The 21486-nt window shown below is 44.3% G+C and overlaps 2 protein-coding genes across 4 annotated transcripts in view; one reads left to right on the top strand and one right to left on the bottom strand.

Annotated features, from left to right (window-relative positions):
* Nucleotides 1–21486, top strand: part of LOC103303394 (leukocyte immunoglobulin-like receptor subfamily A member 6) — a 38216-nt gene that overhangs the window by 6066 nt on the left and 10664 nt on the right. The gene's annotated exons all lie outside the window — the stretch shown is intronic.
* Nucleotides 13478–16713, bottom strand: LOC103303392 (leukocyte immunoglobulin-like receptor subfamily A member 6). 3 transcript variants are annotated; one of them, XM_054710795.1, is made up of 8 exons: nucleotides 16641–16713; nucleotides 16438–16473; nucleotides 16017–16301; nucleotides 15578–15880; nucleotides 15070–15366; nucleotides 14489–14838; nucleotides 14395–14417; nucleotides 13478–13825 (listed from the first exon to the last, which is right to left on the bottom strand). In XM_054710795.1, exons 1-8 carry the CDS (start codon nucleotides 16672–16674, stop codon nucleotides 13678–13680), a joined length of 1476 nt encoding a protein of 491 aa, XP_054566770.1. In that variant the 5' UTR covers nucleotides 16675–16713; the 3' UTR covers nucleotides 13478–13677. The 3 variants fall into 3 exon arrangements, with proteins under 3 accessions (XP_054566770.1, XP_054566772.1, XP_054566769.1); XM_054710797.1 differs by lacking the exon at nucleotides 14395–14417 and adding an exon at nucleotides 13964–14014 and having other exon boundaries at nucleotides 13478–13799; nucleotides 14536–14838; XM_054710794.1 differs by lacking the exon at nucleotides 14395–14417 and adding an exon at nucleotides 13970–14014 and having other exon boundaries at nucleotides 13478–13832; nucleotides 14536–14838.

The following is a 21486-nucleotide window of genomic DNA, read 5'->3' as shown; positions in this document are numbered from 1 at the left end:
TAATCAATCATAAGTGCATGTTTTACATTACATGGTCATGTAAATACTACACATCAGGCCTATGAAACGATGAAATTAAAAGCCATGAATGACATATATTAGAAAATTTAAAAAAAACCTTTAAAAATCAATGTCTTAAGCTATTATATCAAGAATTGAAGGCCCAGGATGGGGCTGGGTAGAGGGGGGACGTGGAGGACAGATAGGGGATATCGGTCATACTGCCATCAATAACACATACACTGAAACAAAGAATTTAGAAACAAGACTTGCAATGAATCGTTAGCGCCATACACAACCGGGTAAGAAAGAGGTGGCATGCATGCACAATGGAATAGAAATCAGCTAAAAAAATGAAACGCTGGTATTGAGACCACAGGGATGGACCTGGAGTGTACTATGCTGAGTGAAATAATTCAGACAGGGAAAGATTTCACTAGTACCTGGAATTTATTTATTTATTTTTGTACCTGGAATTTTTCACATCAGCAAACCAAAGGGAATAAAAACAGACACATAGGAATGAAGAGCAAACTGATGGTTGCCAGAGGGGAGGGGAGGAGGGATGGGCGAAAAGGGGAAGAGAAGACAGTCAATAATGTGAGATAACTTTATGAAACTAATATGCTATTGTATACCCACAATACTTTCATAAAAATATTCAATTAAAAATCATTAGTAAGCCCTGCCGGAGTGGCTGGGTGGTTGAGCATCGACCTATGAACCAGGAGGTCACGGTTCGATTCCCGGTCAGGGCACATGCCCAGGTTGTGGGCTTGGTCCCCAATGTGAGTTGTGTGGGAGGCAGCTGATCACTGATTCTCTCTCATCACTGATGTTTCTATCTCTCTCTCCCCGCTTCCTTCCTCTCTGGAATCAATAAAAATACATTAAAGATCATTAGTAAAAGAAGAGCAAATATTATACACGAAGGTGTAAGGAGAAACACGATAAGGACAGAGGACGAGGAGTGACTGCTGAGAACAAAAACCCAGGAAAATCCACAAAGTCCCACAATTTAGTTTTGAAATCATGAATCACATGTATAAATCTCAGCCTGAATGCCCGAGAGAACATGGGAAAATGCACACGTTTCTAATACTAACGATGCAAGGGCAGATAGCACGACCCATTGTGCAGGCTTCAAAAAGACAGTAGCGGGGCATTCTGAACAATTGGATGGCCATGTATTACACACGGCATTTAACATGGACACCTTCGGACGCAAAATTTACTGAATGGGCACAGATAAGAGGGAAATCTCTACCACCCTCTACACCAAGTGTGTCCAACTCGTGGCCCATGGGCCACATGTGGCCCACAATGAATATTTTTGTGGCCCAGCCAATATAATGGTATGTATGAAACGTATTAATAAAAATTTCGTAACTTAATTTTTACAATATCCTGTTATACATAACTAGAGGCCTGATGCACGAAATCCATGCAAGGGGCTTGGCCCTCGTGGTCCTGGCTGCCTCGCCACCCTGTGGCCCTGCCCACTGGTCATTCCAGAAGGTCGTTCTGGAAGGTCGTTCTGCAGTCTGGTCTAATTAGCATATTAGCTCTTTATTACATAGGATTATTAATAATGAATTGCAGCGTTCGCTAATGACTGATGACTATAATTGTGCTGCATTCATTTCCCTTATGTGCCTTACACACAGGCGTGCCATTTCTCTCCACTAATACCAGCAGCGAATATTTTAGCAGCCGATGGCCACATCATTAGTCTTGAACTGACTTGTTTGGTGTGCACAACAGGAAATATTTCGCTTTCGGGGAACAAGAAAAATAGGTTTATTTGCATTATGCTTATTCATTTGTGCAGTTATTCAGAGTCTGGTAAGTTCATGTTCAAGAAAAAAATATTAATTTTTATTAAAATGTTCTATTATTTTATGTTAATGATGACTCATTAATTTCAGCCCTTTGTGTTCAGCATGTCTCTATCGAGATAAACCTACATTTCTATGAAAATGGAAGCTTTTGTGTTTTTTTTTTTGCAGCCCACATAAACTTAAACCTTGTTTATTTGGCCTGTGTTAGCCTTTGAGTTTGACATGCTTGTTCTATATGGATTAAATACAATGACTGTGTTGTCCAAAATTGTCCCAGGCCCTGCAGGAGTGGCTCAATTGGTTGAGCGACATCCTGTGCACCGAAAGGTTGCTGGTTTGATCCCAGGTGGGGGCTTGTATAAAAGGCAACCGATGGATGTTTCTCTTCTTGTTCTTCTTGTTCTTGTTGTTCTTCTTGTTCTTGTTCTTCTTGTTCTCCTCCTCCTCCTCCGCCTCCTCCTCCTCCTCCTCTCCTCCTTCTCTCCTCCTCCTCCTCCTCCTCCTCCTCCTCCGCCGCCGCCGCCTTCTTATCCCCCTCTTCTCTCTCTCTCCCTCAAAAATTGTCCACATCCAAAGTCCTGTGCAGGAAGCTTCCTTGGCGATTTCTTCCAAACATTTATGAAATTCAGAACCCCCCCACCCCAAGATTATACACACTTTTCCCAGGGAACGAATAAGAAGAAACACATCTGAACACTTTCCATCAGGCCAGGAGAATGTCAACCAGAGGTCGTCACCTGCAATTCAACACCAACATGATCCCCAACTTGGGGTGTGGCAATGTGGGGACTTCACACCAGGACCCCAGTGTCACCCTGGGGAATGGCTCCCCTGTCTCCACACAGATTTGGTGAAGCCGGCCCTGTGGTCCCTTCCCTGGAACCTCACCCCCACTCCCACGCCACTCCCAATGGCTTCTGTTCATTTCTGTGAGATATCCCGCTTTCCTGTCACTGTCGATTCTCTTGTTTGTTTGGACTGGGACCACGTGTTTGAGGACCAATAGCCCAGCATTTCTACGTGTTTGGAGGAAAAGTGACGTGTGGAGGGTGCCTTCAGTCAGCCCTTTCCTGTGACGTCCGGGGCCAGGGTCCCCGCAGGGTCTCCTACCTGCATGTGGGCGCCTTGTCTCATGACACCTGCCTGATTGCACCCCTGCATGTCTCGGGGACCCTGCTCCTCCACAGCAGGGCTGACACAGGGCGGGAAAGAGCGCCAGGAGGGGAAAGACCTGCTTCGAGTAGACATTCCACAGACCTCACAGCTCTCACTGGATTTAGTCTGAATTGCCTCTCACCAGTGTTTGCAGAAAAACCCCAGTTTGAGGAGGAGAGTCCTGCCCTGGGAGAAGGGGCACGGAAGAAGCAGAAGTGACTCAGACGTTTTGAAAGAAGAAGAACAAGAGAGATTCTCTCTTATCCCTTCATCATATTTCTCTCTTATCAGGAGCTAAACAAAAATTCTCAAAAGAACAGCATCACTGTAGCATCTTTTAATCAGAAGACTTTGGAAATCTATTCAAGACTATGAGAACTAGCCTCAAGTGGATCTTCCAATTTGTAAAGTCAGCAATCAAACCCAGAGTATTGGGGCTCGCCGGGCGCCTCGCCATCTTGCAAGGAAAGGAGGATTTTAGTGGAAACCTGACTTTCCGCGTCAACTGCAAACACTGAACTGCTGGGAGCACCAGACCACCGGTCCCCTATCAGCGCAAACATTCGGATTCAAAGAAACTCTTCACTGCACCACGGAAAGAGAGAGAAATCTATATAACCAGACATCCGGAGAAGAGAGACCATGAGGAGACAAAGAAACAGCCCCCACAGGAAAGAGAAGCAGGCATCACCAGAAAAGGAAGTAAACGATTTAGAGGCAAACAACCTATCAGAGAAAGAATTCAGAGAAATGGTCATAAAGTGGCTGAAAAGGATGGAAGACAAATTCGACAATATGAGTAAGAACCAAGAAGAAATGAAGAAGAACCAAGAAGAAATGAAAAATGACATCGCTGCTGTAAAGAACTCCATAGAAAGCATCAAGAGTAGACTAGATGAAGCAGAGGACCGCATAAGTGAGCTAGAAGACAAGATGGAAAAAAATACCCAATTACAACAGCTTCTAGAAACAAAAATTAGAAAGATTGAGGAGAGCGTAAGGGAACTTCGGGACAATACAAAACAAAACAACATCAGGATAATAGGGGTGCCAGAAGGAAAGGAAACTGAGCAAGGAATAGAAAACCTGTTTGAAGAAATAATAACAGAAAACTTCCCTGATATAGGGAAGAAAAAACCCACACAAATCCAAGAAGCTCACAGAGTTCCAAGCAAAATGAACCCCAAAAGACCGACGCCAAGGCACATTATAGTTAAGTTGGCAAACACCAACGACAAAGTAAGAATCTTACAAGTGGCCAGAGAGAGACAGACAGTTACATACAAAGGAACCCCCATCAGACTAGCAACTGATTTCTCAACAGAAACTCATCAGGCCAGAAGGGAATGGAATGAAATATACCAAGTCATGCAAAGGAAGGGTCTAAATCCAAGAATACTGTACCCAGCAAGGCTATCAATCAAAATTGAAGGTGAAATCAGGAGCTTCACAGACAAAAAAGGACTAAGGGAGTTTATCACCACCAAACCAGCAATGAAAGAAATGCTAAAGGGTCTGCTGTAAAAAAAAAAAAAAAGAAAGAAATAGGAAGCAAAGAAGGTACACAGGGGTATAGAATAAAAATGGCGTCAAATAAGTACCTATCAATAATAACTTTAAATGTAAATGGATTGAATGCCCCAATCAAAAGACACAGGGTAACAGACTGGATAAGAAAACAAAACCCAGATATCTGCTGTCTACAGGAAACCCACCTCAAAAAAAAGGATGCATACAGACTGAGAGTAAAGGGATGGAAAAAGGTTTTCCAGGCAAATGGAAATGAAAAAAAAGCGGGGGTTGCAATACTTATATCTGAAAAATTAGATTTCAAAGTGAAGGACATAACAAGAGATAATGAAGGCCACTTCATAATACTAAAGGGAGAAATCCAACAAGAAGAAATAACTCTGGTAAACATATATGCACCCATTACAGGAGCACCAAGATACATTAAAAAACTACTGGAAGATATCAAAGGAGAGATTGACAGTAATACAATCATAGTAGGAGACTTCAATACCCCACTATCACCATTGGACAAATCCTCTAAACAAAAAATCAGCAAAGAAACATCAAACCTAAATGACTCACTAGAACAGATGGAATTAATCGACATCTTCAGAACATTTCACCCCAAAGCCACAGAATATACATTCTTCTCAAGTGCACATGGGTCATTTTCAAAGATAGACCATATGTTAGGACATAGGCAAAGTCTCTCCAAATTCAAGAAGATAGAAATCATATCAAGTATCTTCTCAGATCACAGTGGCATAAAACTGGAAATCAACTACAATAAAAACAACCCAAAGAAATCAAACACTTGGAGACTAAACAGCAGGCTATTAAACCATGACTGGGTTACCAAAGACATCAAGGAAGAAATAAAAAACATCATGGCAACAAACGACAATGAAAACACAACAATCCAAAATCTATGGGACACAGCGAAAGCAGTCCTGAGAGGGAAGTTCATAGCTCTACAAGCCTACTGCAAAAAACAAGAAACAATGGTAATAAATTACCTAACCCAACAACTCAAAGAGTTAGAGAGAGAGCAACAAGATAAGCCCAGTGTAAGCAGAAGGAAAGAAATAATAAAGATCAGAGCGGAGATAAACGACATAGAGACCAAAGAAACAATACAAAAGATCAACAAAACCAAGAGCTGGTTCTTTGAAAGGATAAACAAGATTGATGGACCTCTAGCCAGGCTCACCAAGAAGCAAAGAGAGAGGACCCAAATAAACAAAATCAGAAATGAAAGAGGTGAAATAACAACAGATCCCGACGAAATACAAAGGATTGTTACAAAATACTACGAACAACTCTACTCCAACAAACTGGACAACCTAGAGGAAATCGACATATTCCTAGAAAAATACAACCTTCCAAAACTCAATCAGGAAGATTCTAAACAGCTCAACATGACAGTAACTATGGAAGAAATTGAAGCAGTCATCAAAAAGCTTCCGGCAAACAAAAGCCCGGGGCCAGATGGCTTCACAGGAGAGTTTTATCAAACTTTCAAGGAAGAACTAAAACCTATCCTCCTCAGACTATTCCAAAAAATTCAAGAGGAAGGAACACTTCCAGGCTCCTTCTATGAAGCCAGCATCACCCTAATACCAAAACCAGATAAAGACAACTCAATGAAAGAGAATTACAGGCCAATATCCCTCATGAACATTGATGCCAAAATCCTCAACAAAATTCTAGCAAATCGGCTCCAGCAGTACATCAGAAAGATCATACACCATGACCAAGTAGGATTTATCCCAGGAATGCAAGGATGGTACAATATCCGCAAATCAATAAACGTGATACATCACATAAACAAATTGAGAGATAAAAATCACATAGTCATATCAATAGATGCAGAAAAAGCATTTGACAAAATCCAACACCCTTTCTTGATAAAAACTCTCAACAAGGTGGGAATAGAAGGCTCATACCTCAACATAATAAAAGCTATTTATGATAAACCCACAGCAAACATCATACTCAATGGGCAAAAACTAAAACCATTTCCCCTAAGAACAGGAACAAGACAGGGATGCCCACTCTCACCACTCCTGTTTGACATAGTACTGGAAGTATTAGCTATCGCAATTAGGCAAGAAGAAGAAATAAGAGGCATCCAAATTGGAAAAGAAGAAGTGAAGCTGTCCTTATTTGCAGATGACATGATATTGTACATAAAAACCCCAAAAGATTCCATCAAAAAACTAATAGACTTAATTAATGAATTCGGCAATGTAGCGGGATACAAAATTAACGCCAAGAAATCTATGGCTTTTCTATACACCAATAATGAACTTACAGAAAGAGAGACTAAAAAAGCAATCCCATTTACCATCGCACCAAAAAAATTAAGATACCTAGGAATAAACTTAACTAAGGAGGTAAAAGACCTATACGCAGAAAACTACAGGACACTGAAAAAAGAGATAGAGGAAGACGTAAACAGATGGAAGAACATAGCGTGTTCCTGGATTGGTAGAATCAACATCATTAAAATGTCCATACTACCCAAAGCAATCTACAGATTCAATGCACTCCCCATCAAAATACCAACAGCATATTTCACAGACCTAGAAAGAACTCTCCAAAAATTCATCTGGAATAAAAAAAGACCCCGACTAGCCTCAGCAATCCTCAGAAAGAAGAATAAAGTAGGTGGGATCTCAATACCAGATTTCAAGCTGTATTACAAAGCCACTGTTCTCAAAACAGCCTGGTACTGGCACAAGAACAGACATATTGATCAATGGAACAGAATAGAGAACCCAGATATCGACCCAAACCACTATGCTCAATTAATATTTGACAAAGGAGGCAAGAACATACAATGGAGTCAAGACAGTCTCTTCAATAAATGGTGTTGGGAAAACTGGACAGATACATGCAAAAAAATGAAACTAGATCACCAACTCACACCATACACAAAAATAAACTCAAAATGGATACAGGACTTAAACATAAGACGGGAAACCATAAAAATACTAGAGGAATCCACAGGCAACAAAATCTCAGACATATGCCACAAGAACTTCTTCACTGACACTGCCCCTAGGGCAATGGAAGCTAAAGAGAAAATTAACAAATGGGACTACATCAAAATAAAAAGCTTTTTTACAGCAAAAGAAACCATCAACAAAACAACAAGAAAGCCCACTGCATGGGAAAACATATTTGCAAATGCTATCACTGATAAAGGTTTAATCTCCAACATCTACAGGCAGCTTATGCAACTTAATAAGAGGAAGATAAATGATCCAATAAAAAAATGGGCAACAGACCTAAACAGAATATTTTCAAAAGAAGACAGAAGGAAGGCCAAGAGACACATGAAAACATGTTCAAAGTCACTTATTATCCGAGAGATGCAAATCAAAACAACAATGAGGTACCATCTCACACCTGTCAGAATGGCTATCATCAACAAATCAACAAACAACAAATATTGGCAAGGATGTGGAGAAAAAGGAACCCTCGTGCACTGCTGGTGGGAATGCAGACTGGTGCAGCCACTGTGGAGAACAGTATGGAGTTTCCTCAAAAAACTGAAAATGGAACTCCCATTTGACCCAGTAATCCCACTCCTGGGAATATATCCAAAGAAACTAGAAACACCAATCAGAAAGGATATATGCACCACTATGTTCATAGCAACACAATTTACAATAGCTAAGATTTGGAAACAGCCTAGGTGCCCATCAGCAGATGACTGGATCGGAAAACTGTGGTACATCTACACAATGGAATACTATGCTGCCATAAAAAAGAAGGAATTCTCATCATTTGCAGCAACCTGGATGGAATTGGAGAACATTATGCTAAGTGAAATAAGCCAGTCAATGAAAGATCAATACCACATGATCTCACTCATTTAGGGATAGTAAAGAACATTATAAAGTGGTGAACAAAAAGATAGATACAGAGACAGTAAAGCATCAAACAGACTTTCAAATTACAGGGTGAAAGTTTGGGAAAGGTGGGGGAGTTTTGAAATCAAACGAAGGACTTGTATGCATGCATATAAGCATAAACAATGGACGCAAAACTCTGGGGGGGGGAGGGCATGTGTGGGTGTGGGGTGGGGGGGTAATAGTAAGATATGTACACATATAATACCTCAATAAAAATATAAAAAAAAATAAAAAAAATAATTAAAATGGGAAAAAAAAAGAAGAACAAGAGAAAGGGGGTGCTATTAATAGAACAAGGAAGTCGCTAAAGGGAAGTGTTAGGGAGAGAGACACCAGCCCAAGAGGGAGACATTTTATTTTCCTTTTTAAAATTTTATTTCTTGTTGGCCGGAGAAGGTGGCAGATGAATAGGCAGATGTTTATGCACCTCCTCCCGGGGACAGACTGGAAATACGGCTGAATTGGGGAACATTCCCTGAGGTCCGGCTGAGGAGGAGACAGACACATCAAGGAAGGACAGAAAACACCCGGAGACCAGCAGGAACGGTGAGGCCACGAGAGGGGCTGCCCCAGCTCTCACGGGGGACAGGCTGAGGTTGAGGAGGGGTCTCGCGGCTGTGGGTGGGTGATTTTACTGAGAAGATCGGGGCCCAGAACCCAGGCTGGGCTCCACAGCCCGGAGCACCAGAACCGAGACCCTGTAACATCCAGCTGTGTAACATCTGGCAGGGCTGCTGGCCAAACGGGTCAGACATAATGCCGCAGGTTTTTTTTGTTTTTTTTCTGTGTGTAATAACAGTTCATTTATTTGTATAGCTGAACAGCATTCCATTGTATGGATTTGCTAGTTTGTTTAGCCAGTACATTTGTTGATAATACTTGGGGGTTTATTTACAGTTTTAAAAATATTTTCTTTATTAAAACAAACACACCAGAGCATAGAATTTTCATCTGCAGCTCCTCACCCGAGACTTCAGTGGAGGGAGGGTGGTATGGACTGAAGGTGCCCAAGGAGAGACCGGGGTAGGAAGCATTGGGGGGTGACGTGGAAAAGAGGCGATGGGGAGATCTGCAGTTGGTCCCCCCTCTCACCACCACTCATGAAACAGCCTTTTTCCAGAGAGGCTCAGGCCCATTCCAGATGCCACAGCTCAGAGAAAGGGAATAACTCAGCCCTTGGTGGTGACACAGCTGCTCCTGCCCCCCCGCCCCAGGCACCCTGCCTACCGCACCCTGCATCTTTTTTTTCTTTATTGATTAAGGTATTACATATGTGTCCTTATCCCCTCATTGCCCCCCACCCCACTCCTTGGTAAGTCCAGTCTTCACATCCTCCCTCTGCCTGTGGGTGAGTGGCTGAAAAATGTTTTGTGTGTTGTCCCTTTATTAATTTATTTCAATTATTTTTTAAACATATATTTTTAAATTGATTTCAGAGAGGAAGGGAGGGATAGAGAGAGAAATAGAAACATCAATGATGAGAGAGAAACATCAGTGATGAGAGAGACTGCTTCCTGCATGCCCCACACTGGGGATCAAGCCTGCAACCCAGACATTTGCCCATGACCAGAATCGAACCTGGGACCCATTAGTCCACAGGCCAATGCTCTATCCACTAGGGTTTTTTATTTATTTTTTTTGTTAACCCTCACCAGAGGATATTTTTTTCTATTGATTCTTTTGTTCAGAGAGAGTGGAAAGGAGGAAGGGAGAGGGAGAGAGAAAAACAAGAGTGTGAGAGAAACATATCAATGGATTGCCTCCCACACATACCTGGATGGGAGCTGTATCAAACCTGTAACCCAGGAACTTGAACCTATGACCCTTCTGAGTGTGGTCTGATGCTCTAACCACTGAGAAAAACTGGCCAGGGCTGACCATGTTCTTGGTGCTAAACACAGCAAGAGGATAAAATACTTACATAAGATTTAAATATACTTGTATTGAAGGTAAACCCTTTAAAAAATAAAGACTTATAAAACATTCTACATAAAACATATATAAGTCATACACTCATAGTTCTTGCCCCTTTTATATGTAACTAGAGGCCTGGTGCACGAAATTCGTACATGGGTGTGTGTGTGTCCCTCAGCCCAGCCTGCACCTTCTCACAATCCGGGATCCCTCGGGGGATGTCCAACTGATGGTTTAGGCCCAATCCCACAGGGATTCCTGCGGGATCAGGTCTAAACCGACAGTTAGACATCCCTCTTGCAATTCAGGACTGTTGGCTCCTAACCACTCGCCTGCCTGCCTGCCTGATTGCCCCTAACTACTCTGCCTGCCTTCTTGATTGCCCCTAATTGCTCACCTGCCTCCTTGATCACCCCTAACCACTCACCTGCCTGCCTGATCACCCCTAACCGCCTCTTCCTCGGCCCCGCCGCCGCGGTTTCATCTGGAAGGATGTCCAGAAGGTCATTCGGCTGTCTGGTCTAATTAGCATATTTACACTTTTATTATTATAGATAGAAGAGACTTTACAAAAGAGACATAGCTAGGTGCCCTATAGATGGGGGTGGAGCTGTCCACGACCCAGTGCTGAATCCACAGCACCCATCAGGATTATCATACAAAATAGGGCAGAATTAGGGAAGATGGTGGTGGGATGGTCTTAAGAAACACCTCCTAGATACACACCACATTCCTGGTCAAGGCTGGGCCAGGTCTGGGTCAGCACAACCTCTTGAAAGAGATGAGCTGTCCTGACCTGTGGATTCTGTGATGACCACTTTGAATTCACTTGGTGGTTTCAGGTTCGCTCTCTTCATGCATCAGGAAAAGGGGTGAACTCCCTGTGGAAGTTTCTAAAGCAGAGGCTTTGATGACTTATTTTTCAGTTCTTAAGGCGAAGCTTGAGAGGCAAGTTCACAGGATGTGGTGGGCAGGGTTCCCACACCACAGTGTGTGCAGGGCACAAGGTGCCAGTCACACAGGAAGGGGACCAGCTCTCCTCACCCCCAAAATAGCAAGTGCTGAGGGTCTGACTTGAGCCGCATCTCTGAACTGTCCTGTTTAGTTTTCCTAAACTGTACAATCACACACTGATTTTAACATAGCTCGCTGCCATGTGAAAGTCAAAACAATTATTCCATTTATAGTATTTAATATTCCAGTGCTAAGCTAATGAATAAAATGGTTAAGGATATGAAACAATTTTCAGCTGAAATATGAAATTCTCTCCCACTGAATTTCTAGTAGGCATTCTACCAGATGCACATATAACTCTCCTGACAATAAAAAGCAGAGGGGACAGTTGGATTCTGCATCTCTAGAAGAGAAGGAAACCTACAAGATCAAGTGTTTGTTGTTTCACAGATAGCATTTTTTTCTCTGTGTGTGTGCATTGTGGGGAAGCACGGGACTTGGTTGGAAAGCCTGTAAGGAGGGTTCTCGGAAAGGCTGGAGGCCTCTAGGGGAACCTTGCCAAAGGCAGCAGACCCTGCCTTGACTTTTCCAAACAAGTCTGAGTCCCCGGGTGTTTTTATGGAATCTTTATGTTTAGACTTCAAAACGTACTTGCTTAAAGGATGCATATGCTCTCTCAAAGGATGCTCACCCTGCTGATAGTATTTAAGAGTTTCTTTTAGTTTAAGCTATTGTTACAATAAAAGCCTAGGGATGCAGGTTGCTATAGCCAAGCAGTCCCTTAGCCCTCTCTTTCACAGAAACGTGTGTCAGAGTAATCCATTCATCCGTCACTCAGGGTCTGCTGGTCAGTGTATGAGTCAAACCACAGTTTCTTCTATCAGAGATCAGGGAGGAGAGAGGGGAAGAGAGAATGAGCGACAGTGAATTAGTTTGGTATATTTGCCACAACAAAATACAATTAACGAGGTGGCTTAAGACAACATAAATTAATTTTATTAGAGTCTGGAGACGAGAGAGATTCATTGACAGATGGAGATAGAGATAGACAGATGATAGATAGATAGTCTGAAACACAGATAGACAGACACAAATATTATACAAAGGGGTATATAAGTAGGTGTATAGATTTGCAACTTCCCAACATATGCAATCATCCGTCTCCGTTACCTGTCCTGCTCTCTAGGTGAGGTTTTCTTACGTCAGGCCCAAGGGTAACTTTCCCAACTTTACTGAGATGTAATTGACATAAAACATTGTGTAAGTATTAGGTGACAACGTGCGGATGTGACACATGTAAATATTGCAATATGATACAAGGTCAGCTTTAGCTAACAATTCCATTAAAAAGTCATATAATTGCTTCTTTTTTTTTTTGGTGGTGAGAGCCTTTAGTATACAATCTCTTAGCTACTTTTGGGCTAATATGATGCAGTATTGTTTACTGTGATCACCATACTGTACATTAGGCCCCACCCCCCAACTTGTTCATCTTATCACTGAAAGTTGATACTCTTTCACTAACATCTCTCCTTTCCCCACACTCCTTGTGGTAACCATCATTCTCTCTGTTTCTACTAGTTTGGCTTTTTCAGATCCCACACGTACGTGAGATTAATCAGCATCTGTCTTCATCTGTCTGATTTACCTCACGTAGCATAATACCCTCCAGGTCCCTCAGGTTCATTACAAATGGCAGGATTTCCTCCTCTCCTGTGGCTGAATAATATTTAATTTTATGTTGATTCAGAAGTGGGCAATTCCCACCAATCAGAGTGTTCTACATATGTGCTTTCAGGGGCAGCATGCCCCCAGACCATCCCCACAAACACCGACGTGCTGATGCCACGTGGGGACAGCTCTGGGGAAATGACACGGGTGGCGTCTGCTGAGGAGAAGAAGAACTGTGGGTCCAGAGAGGGTTTGGGCATCATGTTGGATTTTTAATTCCCAGGCTTGTATCTGATTTAGCCCATTTATTCAGTTATGGAACCCAGGTTAACCCTTGTGAACTGAAGAGATGAAGAAGCAATAATGCCCATCTGGTAATGTGGTGATTAGAAATAAAGAATATTTTATTACATGAACATGGGGGAGAGCATGAGATGGGGACCCCCAACCATGTAGGATGGACCCTCAAGTTAAGAGTTGAGAAAAGAAGGGTGGTCATCACAGAAAGCCAACCAAGACAGGAAGAGAAGATAGGAATTAAATGGAGGAAGAGTCCAGGGAACACACAGATATTTTCTTCACCCAAATCATGTGTATTCCCCTGGACATTCCCAGCAGACAGTTTCCCCAACAATGGTCCCAACTTTCCTTCAGCACCTCCTGGGATCCAAGGCTCCCCTCTCTGAATGGTGCAGTTTCCTCTGTGTTCATGTCCTGGCTGCATCGTGGGTCCTTCTCAGGCTGTTTTGAGCCTCAAATAGCAGTACCCCAAGCACCACCAGGACCAAGCCTGCCACGCCCATCCGGATGGAATTCCCCACCGTGTAGTCTTGGGGGTGGGAGGTGGACAAAGAGGTCATAGAGGTCAGAGTGGACCAAAGTCACCCCAGGATGACATCAGAACCCTGGATGTCCACCCAGGACACCCACCTCCCTTTGAAAGGACATGAACCTCTACCCCCAACCCCATACCTGAGAGTTTCTCCCACTCACCCATCTTGAGGTCTGACCTATTTGGTGATGGACTGAGGGTGTCAGCTGCTCCTGAGAATCATGACATGAGGGTGTGAGTGAGGACCTGGGGAGACAGGAGCCTTCCTCCCGGGCCCTGTGCTCTCAGATGCCCCACTTCTCAGATGATTTTTACACCGTCCCCCCATGAGCCTGTCTCTACTAGGCCAGGTTCCATGGGCTCTTCGTTGGATGACCTCAGTCTCCTGTGATCCCTGAGTTCAGAACCTGTTCTGAGTGACTCGGATAAAAGCTGTATTTCTCAAGTTGAGGATGATGGAGAACAATGATCTCAATGCAGAAATAATTTGGAGCTGTGTGTTTATGTCTTGTTGGAGACACAGAACTCATAAGGCTAAACATCTACAGCTGAGAGATCCCACTAAGCCGACAGCTGAGGACCCAGGGTCCATGGAGGAAGGGTTGGTGGCAGGGGCTTCAGAATATCCTTTCAGTGGCAAACTCCTGGGCCCCAGCACTTCTTACTGTCTCAGAGTCTCCAGGGACAGGGCCCCCAGGGGACATCTCAGCAAGACAGGGTTGGGACCCCTCACCTGAGACCAGGAGTTCCAGGGGGTCACTGGGGAGTGACAGCAGGAAGGGGGAGGAGCTGTGTGAGCTGTAGCACCTGTAGGTGCCCCAGTGGGCTGAGGTCACAGGACTCATGGAGAACTCTGCCTGATTCTGCCGAGCTGGGTGCTTTGATCTCAGACACAGGGAGGGATCAGCTGCCCCCTCCTTGGACAGAAGGAACGTGTCCCTCGGGCTCTGTGACTGACACAGCAGGGTCACGTTCACTCCTGAGGCCACCCTGGGGCCTGGCTGCACCGAGAGGGAGGGTCTGTCAGGCAGGTGTCCTAGAGAGAGAGAGGGAGGGTGAGGGCTGCCTGTCCACCTTGTTCTCTCTGAGGACCCTCCTCTCTGTTTGTCTCTGTTTCTCTGACTTTCCTCCTCTCACCTCCAACTCCCTGTCTCTCTGTCTCCCTCCCTTCCTCGGGCCTGCACTTTCATTCTGGTTTTACCACCAGAGATCCCAAGCAGGGCCTGTGCAGAGTCTGGGTCCCTGATTGAGCCCACTGGCTCCTCACCTGCCACCAGGATGTCCAGGGGGTCACTGGGGGTCGACCACTTAGAGGAGAGTTTGTATCCACCGTAGCATCTGTACCGGCCCCCGTGGGAGCTGCTCACAGTGCCCAGGGGGAAGAGGGCCTGAGAGAGCCCAGCCTGGGGCTGCAGGACAAGGCTCTGGGGGAGGTCCCGTTCCCCCTCCTTGTGCAGAGCGAATCTGTCATAGCCGACATCAGAGCGACACTGGAGGGTCAGGCTCTGTCCAGAGGCCACGATGGGGCCCTGCTGGCTCAGGAGGGAGGGCTTCCCAGACTCACCTGGGGAGAGCATACATGAATTATAGGGGTTGTTCCTCTCATAAGCCTCCTTCTTTCATTCTGGCATCTAGGTCTCACTGTCTATGTTTTTGACTCATGAGCCCCTTTGCTCCACTCACCTCACCCTCTCACATGGGGCTCCCCTCAGAGCAAAGATCCCAATAATTTGATTGGTGCCTCAATCCTTGGGTGAGACAATAATGGGACTCACCTGGGACCAGGAGCTCCAGGGCATCACTGGGTGGTGACCACACCTGCAGGCTCTCTCTGTAACAGCCATAGCATCTGAACGTCCACCTGTGGCTGGGGGTCACAGGCCCCACAGAGAACTTGGCCCGTGATGATTCTCTGGGCTGTGGCTGTGTGTCCTGTGTCCAGGAGAGCCTGTGATCTCCTTCCTTAGTCAGAATGAACCTGTGAAATCCCTGCCATGAGCTACACTCAAGGGTCACATTTCCTCCCGAGGTCACGACAGGGCTGGGCAGGGCTGAGAGTCTGGGTTCATGGTAGTATCCTAGGAGAGGAGGAGGCAGTATGTTAAATGGGCTCACACCTCCCCCAGGGCTGGGCTGGGAGAGGGAGACACCCTGAGAGCAGACCCCCTTCCTGAGGGCAGAGCCTGAAGCTGGGATGCCTGAGTGTCCTCTCACCTGTCACCACCAGCTCCAGGGGGTCACTGTGCCCTGTCCAGCCAGTGGGGCTGAGGTAGTTACAGTGATATCTCCCTGCATCATGGTCTGTCATGCGTGTGATGGAGAACTTGGCCTTGTTCGTGGGCTTCCATGGGCTTGGTGTGTTCCAAACCACAGGGTTTCCTTTCTTGTACAGATGAAACATCTGGGCCTCCGGGGTCCCCTGACACCAGAGGGTCACAGGGCTCCCATAAGGGATCACAGAGCCTGGCTCAGCTGAGAGGGTGGGTTTGGGGAGGGTCCCTGGAAGGAAACCAGAAGACGAATTACAAAGCCCTTCCCCACCCTCATCCCCCAGCTCAGTCCTCGACCTCTGTGCTCCCTCCTGAGCCCCAGGGGTGAGGTAACAGGTGGGACATGGAGCCTGGGGAGGACTCACCTGCCTGCACACGGGCTCTCTGGTCCAGACTCAGCCCTGCAAGAGAGAGTCTGTGAGACCTTTGCACCTGGACATTGTAGCTCTCTCTCTCTTCTCAGGGCCCCATCTACTAGAGCTGCCTGAGCCTGAGGTTCCCCATGAACAAAGGTTATAGCCACCCTGCCCCCTCCCACTCGCTCCCCCTCTCTGTGTCCACAACTGACCGAGGCAGAGAAGAGCAGAGAGGATGGATGCCATGGCGTCTGCTCTGAGGGCTCCTGCTCAGCTCTGGGCCTGAAGGACAGAGACACACAGGATGTGGTGGGTCAGTAGCTGCTGCCGTCCTTCCGGGCCCTCAGAGCTGTGAACCCACAGCAAGCAGACCGCCCCGCCCTGGGCCTGGGTGTGGGTGTTTCCATGATGAGAACTCAGGAGGACTATGGGCCTCTGGAGACTCTCAGCCCAGATCTGGGGTCACTTCTGACTCCCAGGACCCTCTGCCTGGTCGGAAGTCCTGCGCAGAGAGGGCAGGACCCAGGTTCCCACCCTGAGCCCACCCTCAACAGTCTGGCTCTACCTGCAGCTCAATTCCTGTTTCCTCAGCCTTCCCCAAAGGGAATTCTCTTTCTGCCTTTGACTCGTTCATAAACAAATATTTACTAATCACCTGCCAGAAGTTTATCCAGGTGCCAGAAATACTTCCGTGGTGCAGGAGACCTGATTCTTGTATTTTGAGAACTCTAATTAGTAGACTCAGGCATTCTGAGGCTAATGTTGTAACTCATTGTTGACAAAGGAGAAAATTAAAAACATATGATAACAACTGGGGACCATTTCTAGACTGTGTTTGAAGGATCGTCTGTGTGAGTAGGTGGAGACCTAAGAGGTGGAGTGAGAACATTCTAGAGAGGAGAGAATGTTCTCGAGACCCCTGCACACACACAAACTGTCTGGAAGGGAGGAAGAGAGAGGGAGGCGGTGGCTGGTCATGGGTGTGGTGATCACCACACAAGAACATGGCGTGATGTCTTTAACTCAAAGGGAATATATAAGAAGCAAACTGTTCCGTCAGATCATCATACAATTCTATGTGCCACGTGTTACCAATAAACTAGAGAAGTGCAATATTTGTCAATAGAAATAAAATATCAACAGTAATTTAATTCTAATATTGTGTGTTAAATGTTAGATAAACGGCTTATATGGATTTGTTACATAATTCTCACCTTTCCGTGGTCAGTCACAAACACATGTAGAGAAGAGAAATGAGGAGAGGAGTCTAGTCCAAGCTGGGGGCGAGGAAAGGGATTTGTGAGGTCTACAATGGATCTTAAAAGTAGATTTGTGAAAGAATGGAACGGTTGATGGCAGTTCCATTTTTAATTTCTTGAACATTAATAAAATGGGAAAATTGGCCAGGTACATGCAATTCTCCATTCTCACTTTGCTGAGAGGTTTTCTTTTTTATTTTTTTTATTTTTAATTTTATCATCACTGGGTGCTGGAGTTTGTCGAATGCTTTTTCTGATTCTATTGATATGATCATGTGATTTTTATCCTTCATGTTGTTTATATGGTGCATCACGTTTATTAATTTACTAACTTGTGAATATTGAACCATCCTTGCATCTCCAGAAACAGTGTTACTTGTTCGCTGTGCATGATCTTTTTAATTTATTGCTGGATTTGATTTGTTAATACTTTGTTGAAGATTTTAGCACCTATGCTCATCAGGGATATTGGCCTGTAATTTTCTTTCCTTGTAGTGTTTTTATCTGGTTTTGGAATCAGGATAACACTGAACTCATAAAAAGAGCTTGGATGTGTCACTTCCTCTTAAATATTTGGAATAGTTTCAGGAGGAGAGGTGTTAGTTCTTCTTTGAGTATTTGATAAAACTCACCTGTGAATTCATCTGGACCATGGCTTCCCTCCGGGACTTTTTTTTTTTTTATTATTCAATTTCATTAGCTGTTATTGGCCTATTTAGGTTCTGTGATTCTTCCTGATTGCGTTTTGGAAGGTATGTTCCTATGAATTTGTCCATTTCACCCAGGTTGTCCAGTTTGTTGGCATATAAGTGTTCAAAGTATTTTCTTACAATCCTTTGTATTTCTGTATTGCCAGTTGTTACTGAGCCTCTTTCATTTCTGATTTTTTAAATCTTTGTTTCTTATCTGGCTAAAGGTTCGACAAGTTGTTTATCTTTTCAAAGAACTGTCTTTTGGTTTCACTGATTTTTTTGTATTGTTTTTGTAGTCTCTATGTCATTTATTTCTGCTTGGGTCTTTATTATTTTCTTCCTTCTACATTCTCTGGGCTTTTCCTATGAATCATTTCAGATGTAGAGTTAGATTTATTTGCGCTTTGAGCTTTTTCTTGTTTCTTGAGATAGGCATGTAATGCTATGAACTTCCCTCTCAGGATTGCTTTTGTTATGTCCCAGACATTTCAGCTTGTTGTGTGTCCTTGGGGTGCTGCGATTTCAGGCTTGGAATAGCCCCAGGAGAACACACGATGAAGCCAGGAGGTGAACACGGAGGGATCAATGCACCATCCTGAGAGGAGGAGCCTTGCAGCACATCTGATGATCCCAGGAGGTGGTGAAAGAAAATATGGACCCTGGGTTGGGGGAACTATCTGCTGAGAATGTCTTGCAGAATAAACATGGTTTGGAGGCAGGAAATGTCTCTGTGCTCCCTGTATAGGACTCTTCCTCCATTAGATGTGTATTTTCTCTCCACACCGAGATTTAATTTCTCTGATGACCTCCTTATTTTTTCTCACCCCAATAACATGAGGGTTTATTCTACAAGACTGGTTTGGGTCCACACAACCTTCCCTGTTTTCATCAGATACCAACTGTGCCATTTCCCCTGAAATGTCATCACTTGGATTCAACTCATTAACGTCTGAAGGGACAGCTTGGTGCTGTGTTGCTCTGAAAATAATAATTTTTAGAATGCTCTGTATTTTGGTGTTTACCATTTTCTGGGCACACACAGAGTAGAACATTATTCAGCCAGGATAAAAACACGTAAGTCTTGCCATTTGTGACAATATGGATGAAGCTCTAGGGCATGCTGTTAACTAAGATAAATTGGACAGAGGGAGACAAATAATGTATGTTCTCGCTTACATGTGGATTCTAAAAAATGTCAAACTCGGAGGAGTTGCAGTTTGTCCCCAGGTACAAAAATCAATTCAAAATGGACCAGAAACATAAATGTAAGACCCGAAACTATAGGTCACATATAAAAACATATAGGTACCAAACTTATGGACCTGGGTGGTAGAGAACATTTTATGGACTTGACCCCAAAGGCAAGGAAGGTAAAGGCAAAAATAAATGAATGGGACGATATCACACTGAAGAGCTTCTGCACAGCAAAGGAAATGGACAACAAAACAAACAGGCAGCCAACCAGATGGGAGATGATATTTGCAAACAGTAGCTCCGACAAAGATTTAATTTCCAAAATATATAAGGGACTCGTAAAACTCAACACCAAACAAATAAACAATCCCATCAAAAACTGGGCAGAGGACCTGAAAATACACCTCTCCCAAGAAGACATACAAACAGCCAATAGATACATGAAAAGATGTTCCAACCTCCCTGTCAATCAGGGAAATGCAAATTAAAACTACTAGAGTGTCCATTACCAACAAGACAAGCAACAACAAGTGTTGGAGAGGTTGTGGAAAAAAGTGGACCCTCATTCACAGCTGGTGGGAATGTAGACTGGTACAACCACTATGGAAAGCAGTCTGCGATTCCTCAAAAAATTAAAAATAGAGCTACCATACGACCCAACAACCCCACTCCTGGGTATGTAACCCAAAGACTCAAAATCATTTATACACAAAGATATGTGCACGCCTATGTTCATTGCAGCATTATTCATGGTGGCCAAGACTTGGAAATAGCCAAAGTGCCCTGCGATAGAGGACTGGGTAAAGAAGATGTGCTATATACACTGAGTGGCCAGATTATTATGATCTCTGAACTCATAATAATCTGGCCACTCAATATATATATATATTAGAGACCCACTCAGTATATATATATATTAGAGGCCTGGTGAATTCGTGCATGGGTGGGGTCTGGCCAGCCTGGCCAGGGGGAGAGGACAGGGATGATTGGCCAGCCTGCCTGCTGGTCGAACTCCTGGTCGAGGGGACAATTTGCAGATTAGCCTTTTATTATATAGGATGTACACTGAGTGGCCAGATTATTATGCGTTCAGAGATCATCATAATCTGGCCACTCAGTGTATATGCAATGGAGTACTACACGGCTGTAAGAAAGGATGAAATAGCATAATTTACAACAACATGGATGGAGCTTGAGAACATTATGTGAAGTGAAATAAGTCAGACAGAAAAAGCTAAGAACTATATGATTTAACTCATGAGTGGAATATAAAACTGAAACGTATGAACACAAACAGCAGTGTGGTGGTTGCCAGAGGGAGGGGGTCGGGGGAGAAAGGGGCCTAATATGAGGTGACTGGAGAAGAGCTGACTTTGGGTGGTGGGCACATGGTCCTATATACAGATTATGTAAATTAGTAATCCATTATGAAACCTATATGTTCATGTTGACTAATGTCACCCCAATAAAATTAAAAAAGAATATTTTATTACATAACAGTGGGGGAGAGCATGGGGTGCTAGAGGTGGGGACCCACACCAGCCATGTGGATGGACCCCCAAGTCATAGGGGTGAGGAAAGAAGGGGGTTCATCACAGAAAGTCAACCATGATAGGGAGAGAAAATACACTTTTTTAAAAAAAATTATTTTATTGTTTAAAGTATTACAAATAGTAGTACATATATCTCCTTTTTCTTTTTCCCCATTGGCCTTCCCCCAGCCTCCCGAGAAAATACACTTTTAATGGGCGAAGAGTCCTGTACAGGGAACACACAGAGAGACATGTCCTGCACCCAAACCACATCTACTCCCCTGGACACACTCAGCAGATGGTTCCCACAACTGCTGGTCCCGACTTTCCTTCAGCACCTCCTGGAGTCATCAGATGGGCTCCAAGGCTCCCCCTCTCTGA

This window comes from Eptesicus fuscus, chromosome 21, assembly GCF_027574615.1.
Source record: "Eptesicus fuscus isolate TK198812 chromosome 21, DD_ASM_mEF_20220401, whole genome shotgun sequence".
NCBI lineage: Eukaryota > Metazoa > Chordata > Mammalia > Chiroptera > Vespertilionidae > Eptesicus > Eptesicus fuscus.
Note: the sequence above shows the minus strand (reverse complement) of the source record. Positions and strands in the feature narration are given on the sequence as shown.

What these genes read in the sequence shown, in the direction of transcription:
- LOC103303392 (XM_054710795.1), bottom strand. Translation starts at nt 16,674, where the DNA reads ATGGCATCCATCCTCTCTGCTCTTCTCTGCCTCG. An exon ending in GAGAGCCCGTGTGCAGGCAG is followed by an intron (nt 16,302 to 16,437) that starts GTGAGTCCTCCC and finishes GTTTCCTTCCAG; the next exon opens with GGACCCTCCCCAAACCCACC. An exon ending in CCTGGAGCTCCTGGTCCCAG is followed by an intron (nt 15,367 to 15,577) that starts GTGAGTCCCATT and finishes TGCTCTCCCCAG; the next exon opens with GTGAGTCTGGGAAGCCCTCC.